Source organism: Palaemon carinicauda, chromosome 13, assembly GCF_036898095.1.
Source record: "Palaemon carinicauda isolate YSFRI2023 chromosome 13, ASM3689809v2, whole genome shotgun sequence".
NCBI classification, from domain to species: Eukaryota; Metazoa; Arthropoda; class Malacostraca; order Decapoda; family Palaemonidae; genus Palaemon; species Palaemon carinicauda.
Window position 1 is genome coordinate 137,688,110 of NC_090737.1, and position 6,483 is coordinate 137,694,592.

The following is a 6,483-nucleotide window of genomic DNA, read 5'->3' on the forward strand; positions in this document are numbered from 1 at the left end:
GGTTCGCGCGCGGGCGAACATTGGAGCGCATGTGCTCGCGGGCACGTGGGCGTGTGGACGCGCAGGCACATGGGTGAGCGCAGGTGGTCAGGAGACCAATGGCGCGTAGGTGGGCGATGGCGCGTTGACGGGCGATGGCGCGTTGACGAGCGATGGCCCGTAGGCGAGTGAAGGCGCGTTGGCGAGCGGTGATGCGTTAACAAAACGCTAGCGCGCAGGCGAAGAATAGCACGGGCGCATAGGCGATCGCTAACGCGTAAGAGACTAGGGATGGCGCGCAGGTGCATCAGGAAGGTGAGCACTGAAGCAAGCTGTTAATCAGGCGATCCTGGACGGTCAGGAAAAACCGTTGGCGCCCATTGGTGCGTGGCAGGAAAGGGCGCGCAGATGTGCGCTGGCGATTGAAGAAAGCTGGTGCACAGAAGTACAGAAGTAAAGGTGAGTGCTGGCGAGCAGGAGGAAGATCTACGGCAAGACTCAGCTACCGGAGATCGTGGTCCACAGCAGGCGAGCGCTAGATCGCTACTGATGGTGTCCAGGGGAACTGACACGCGTGGCAGATCGATGGTGATCGTTGACGCGCAGGAGATCGCTGACGAGCAGGCGAACGTTGACGCGTCTGAGGTCGCTGGCGAGCAGAAGGCAACGCGTGGAAGCCTGTGCGTAGAAGAAGAGTCCTTGTCCAAGACCTGAACCGAAGTTCTAGATTGCGCGGGCGAACGTGGGCGCACAGGGCGCGTAACAGGAACCAACAGAAACAGCAGAGACGATCATCAGGAGAGCGCTGACGAACAGGAGAGCGCTGGCGAACAGGAGAGCGCTGGCGAACAGGAGAGCGCTGGCGAACAGGAGAGCGCTAGCGATCAGGAAAGCGCTGATGAGCAGGAGAGCGCCTGTGCGCTAACACTGAGCAGGAGAGAACACTGCAGAAGAGCGCGCAGGGGAACCCTGACACGCAAGGGAAGCAACCCCGTGGGAGGCAACCCTTTGCCCCGAAGGGACCGTTGTCCGTCGGGAGACCGATGTCCGTCGGAAGACCGTTGCCCGTCGGAAGACCGTTGCCCGTCGGAAGACCGTTGCTCATCGGAAGACGAGGTCAGACTGCTGTCCATCTGCACCAGGGGCGGAAGGTCAAGAAGAAGAAGTTGCAGGCTGCATACGGAGATTCAAAAAGGCGCCTCTTAGCACCCTTATAGGGAGATGGGAGGCCCTTACAACGTAGCGGATGGTGAGCCTTACGACAAAGGCGGCCAACAGCAACAACAGCAGAAGAGTCCTCCGAAGAGGAGTCTCTATGAGTGTACTCTCTCGCGAACGAAAGAGAAACACTTCGTAGAAGAGACGGGTCAGCCAGTGACCTAAAAAGAGCAATCCTCCGAAGAGGGGCTCCTGCAGTTGCCCAGCCCCTTGAGCTTAACTGCAGGTGCGACCGCTCAGCACCAAGAGCATAGTCGCACGAAAAAAGGCAAGAGAAGAACCCCCACAGGGGAAAAACTCAAGCCTGGACAGGAAAACTTCCCTCGAAAGGAAAATTCTCCACCCAAGGAGGCGAGCCTCCTGAGTGTTCTAAAATGAACTGGAGAGCTGTCAATCATCACGGGAGAACTTCCAGGAGAAGGAGACACGCCCCTGACGAAGGTCTATAGGGGATGCAGCAACAGCCGAATCCCCAGGCCTCAACAAGACAGCTCACTCCGTTATCACATTACAGAAACGAACTAGATCGGTAACTGTGGAAAATAAAAACAAAAATCATTAGTTAACATTCATTCCACCGGGAAGGCTCCGAAGAGGAATCCCGAGGGAAAGGAACAAGAATGACACAACAGGCACGTGCCCTCACAACCACTTACACTCACGGAAGGAGAGCTATAACCAAAACAGAATTATAACAATTATAATTATGTAACTATGTAATTATGTAATTTAAAAACGAATGAACACTAAAGAAAGAACGAAAACCCCGAAAGGAATCGTTCTACAAAGCTTTAAAATCAACAAACACAATTAGATTCATAAACTAATTGAGACAAAACGTACGGCGTAGCAACCCCACCCACAAGGGAAGGAAGCTACTCAGACGTAGAAAAAGTAACGTAGTAAAAGGGTGAACGACCTCAAGAGAGAGAGAAAGACCGTAGTCAAACTCGATCGCGACCCATGAAATTACACCATGGTGGCCTAACTGCCGAGGGCTCCACGGAGATATCGTACACTACACACACAAGCACAAACTCTGAAAAGGACACTTACTGATTTCTATACTCAAATATATACATAAACACGAAAAAATGTTTACATATATATATTGAGTAAAAGAAAAGTAAGTGATTAAGTAAAGACAAAACAAATAATGCTGCCAAGCGAGGACGAAGACAGGCACGTCTGTCCATCCTCCGAGCCAAAAGTGAAGTGAAGCAGTTCACCGGTGTGTGAGGGGGGGAGGGGTAGCTAACTACCACTCCCCTAACCCCCGCTAACTAGCGCGGGGGTAATACACCCTCGTTAAATTCTAATGGCTCGCCATTTCAGCTACGCTAAAAGGTAAACCCAATGTAAATAGCGTGGTTTGTATTTCGGTTACGGAACAAACAAAAAATCGTGTTACGAAAGCCACTCCAGAGGTATTACTGTATGTGGTTTTAACTTCAATTATATCCAATAAAGGCAAAGGTATAAATATTAAGAGGTAATACCAAGGTGATTTTTTGTTTACCTTTTGACCAGAGTCAACCAGGAATCTGTGTAATTCCAGAGTATTGCAGTCGCACCTCCAGGGATTATTGCCTAAATTCAGCTGAACATCAGATAAATTGAAGAACTTCATCACTGACGTTGTTAGAGACGAGATGTTGTTTCCTCGCACATTGAGCACCTTTAAGGGTTTGGGCAGATAGGTATCGCTGATGAAACTCAGCTTATTGTATGGGATGGTCAAATTGACGAGATTTGTGTACTCCCCTTTTCCAAGGCCATCTAAGGAAGTGATGCTGTTGTTTGTTAGTATCAAGGTAACTCCATAATCATCATCTTTTGGTATATGTTCTTTTTTCAGTAGAGGGATACTTTGGAGGTTTTGGTAGGAACAGTCAACGACGAACATCTTGCCATGTGCTCGTTTCATGCACGTGCAGTTTTGGACGCATTTCTGCGACTTGCATGTCAGAGATGTTGGATCAATAGATGTGACATAAGAAGTCATTCCAGAATAGGAGCATTGGACTTGACTTGCATCTGCAACAGTCAATGCGGTGTCATCTCCAAGCCTTCCCCGTGTAAGCTCTGCAAACTTATATAGTTCACAATTACAAACCAGAGGATTTTCAGAAACGTATATTTCAACTCTACTATTTGTATCAGTAGAGAAATTCATGTAATTCAAATTGATGACTTTAATGTTGTTATATCTGTAGTCTATTTTCAAACTGCTGGATTTGAAGGTTAGATCATGGTGGTCCAGGTAACTGATGCTGTTGTAGCTCAGATCAAGGGTTGATAGATTCTCAAACTCTGTGGTTAATGCTAAGGGCATTTCAGTGATCTGGTTGTTTTTCAGAAGGAGTCTGGTCAACCCCGTCATGCGAGCCAGAGGGAAATAGTCTTGCACTGTGATTGTCTTGTTATAGTGTGTTAGTTCTGTTCTGGAAGACGAGAAAGAGAGGTTGTTGTTGCTTAGATCAATTACAGACACAAGACTGGAGTTTGGGAACATTGTAGGAAGAAGGGTGTTCAATTTATTGTAGCTCAGATAAATATCTGTAAGAGATTCGCAGTTTGCGAAAATTTCGTCAGGTAATTCTCTCAGAGAGTTGTTCTGTAGGATTAAAAGATCAACTGAAATTAGATCATCAAAAATGCCAGGCGGTAAGTCCTCCAAAATATTGGACTGGAGGTCCAGTACTTGTAGCTTTTCTAATCCTTCAAACAACCCCAACGGAACCGATTTTATTGCATTTCGCTTCATCTTCAAATTCTCTAAATTTTTCATATTAGTGAATAATTTTTCTGGCAATCGAGTTAATCTGTTATAGTCCATGTTTAATCTCTTGATGTTTACATTCTCACTGAAAATATCATCTGGTAGATCAGTTATTCTATTGTTTTCAAATTCCAATCTTTCTAAATTGGGACATTCATGAAAGACCCTTTCCGGGAAAGTCTCTAATTTGTTATTTGAAATTAGAATTTTCCTAATCTCTCGAAGCCCAGAAAAGACATCTGGATCAAGTTGTGATATATTGTTCTTGGTGAGTTCTAAAGACCATAATTTTGGTGAGTCTGACAGCAACTCGGGCTGGATTTGACTTAGTAAGTTTTCCCATAAACTAATATTTCTAAGGTTGGTAAGATTGGCAAACAAACCTTTTGGGAGACTTACAATTCCATTATTCTGCAGCTCCAGCCTAGTCAGGTTTTTCGTATTATGGAAGAGCGACTCTGGGAGGGTCTCCATTTGATTCTCTACAAGCATTAAATGCAACAGCTTTGGGGTATTATCAAAGACATGAGGAGGTATGGACGTAAAACCGTTGTTCTTAAATTCTAGTGCTTTTAAATTTGTTAACCCTTCCAAATGCCATTCCTGAAGATTTTCATATCTCTGCCCAAGATTCACAAAGGAAAGAGACGTCACATTCTTAGCTATTATTCCAATCTGCTCAAACATCTCGCTGAAAGAACCATTAGGCATTGGGCACCACTGTAACTCAACATATTTAACAGTAGAGAAGTCACAGTCAGATATATATGAGAAGTCAACTGACTGGGCATCATGTTTACACTTCAAATGAAAACTACTTCTCGGCCATTCCCGAACGTCCGTGAGTTTGATCACATAATGATCCGGGCTAAAGCTATGGGGACATGTCAGCTCGTTAGCTCCCCTATCGCATCGTCCACAGTCCAATGAGTTGGCTGATGGGAGCATCATCCATGTCCAAAAGGTAAGACGCCATGCCAAATCCCATACATTCATCCTTTTCACTTGATTGCTGGTTGCCTGGGTAAGTTGGACACCAACTTAAAAGAGTATTACTCCATGTTTTTTATGATCTGGAAAGAGAAAACATTCAGTTAATACAGAGACAAAATAATATATTCAATAGTTCAAATCTTCTACTATTAGCATGCTTTTTTCCCATTCGTATGGGGTAACACGGTTGCCTTCTTTTGAGGGACTTTGATTTGGCTTCTGGGGTGGATCGTAGTCCAGATTAGCTGCCCTGCCTGACATTGCGTAGACCCCAGTAGTGTATATTTATGTGTTGTACTAGCCACCATCGCCCTTCCTCCCAGCAGCGAGGAGTCATGGCGTAGTTAGGTCGACAGTTCGAGACGTGTGAGGTGTCTGTTATATTCAATAGTTCAAAGATTCATGATAAAATATTGCAGGAACCTGTTCATCATAAACACAGTTCCACTGTTAATTTTTTTTCTAGCACTTTTATAGACTTGGAGACTATGTTAATTTTTTTCTAGTACAAAATTTCACCAGTTTGTAAGTTACAATGAAAGGGAAGGAAAGTTTAGTTATAATAATAAACCTCAGAATACAAGCAGGATGGAAGAATTGGAAAAAAAAGTCTGTGGAGTACTATGCGACAGGAAAATAGGGGTTAAGTTGAAAGGTAAAGTACACTGGACAGTTGTGAGACCAGCAATGATGTATGGAGCGGAGACGTGGGCAATAAAGAAGACAGAAGAGAAGAAACTGGATGTGGCAGAGATGAGAATGTTGAGATGGATGTCTGGGGTGACAAGAAGTGATAAGATACAGAATGAGGTAACTGTACCACAGGAGTTAGAAAACTATCAGATAAGATCCAAGAAAGTAGACTGAGGTGGTATGGTCATGTCATGAGAAGAGATGAACTGTACATTGGGAGGAGAGTGATGGAAATGGAGGTACAGGGAACGAGAAGGAGAGGGAGACCAAAGCGAAGGTGGATGGACTGTATCAAGGATGACCTTCGATCAAAGGGATTAACCGGTGATGAAGTGTGGGGACAGAGGTAGAAGGAGAAAGCTGGCCAGAAACATCGACCCCACATAAAAGTGGGAAAAGATGCAGACGAAGAAGAAGAAGATGAAGAATAATTTAATAATAGGAAAATACAAAGCATAGCTAAATCATGCTACGATATCTCACCGGTCTGGTGCAAGCGGCAACAGGTTAAATTATTATTATTGTTATCATTATTATTATTATTATTATTATTATTATCATTATTATCATTATTAATGGCTAAGCTACAACCCCTAGTTGGAAAAGCAAGATTCTATAAGCCTGGAGGCTCCAACAGGGGAAAATAGCCCAGTGAGGAAAGGAAATAAGAAAATAAAGAAACGATATGAGAGGTAATGAACGACCAAAACAACTGAGGAGAGAGAGAGAGAGAGAGAGATGAGAGAGAGAGAGAGAGAGAGAGAGAGAGAGAGAGAGAGAGAGAGATAGTGTTATTAATAAAAGGAGGGAGATATAAA

At 44.6% G+C, this 6,483-nt stretch overlaps 1 protein-coding gene across 2 annotated transcripts in view; it reads right to left on the reverse strand.

Moving 5' to 3' along the window:
* The window catches only part of LOC137652495 (protein toll-like), an 83,635-nt gene that overhangs the window by 27,792 nt on the left and 49,360 nt on the right, over nt 1-6,483 (reverse strand). For both annotated transcript variants that reach the window (XM_068385939.1, XM_068385938.1), the window contains exon 2: nt 2,717-5,052. In XM_068385939.1, the coding sequence (XP_068242040.1) occupies nt 2,717-4,975 (2,259 nt within the window). In that variant the 5' untranslated portion in view covers nt 4,976-5,052. The remainder of the gene's footprint in view (nt 1-2,716; nt 5,053-6,483) is intronic.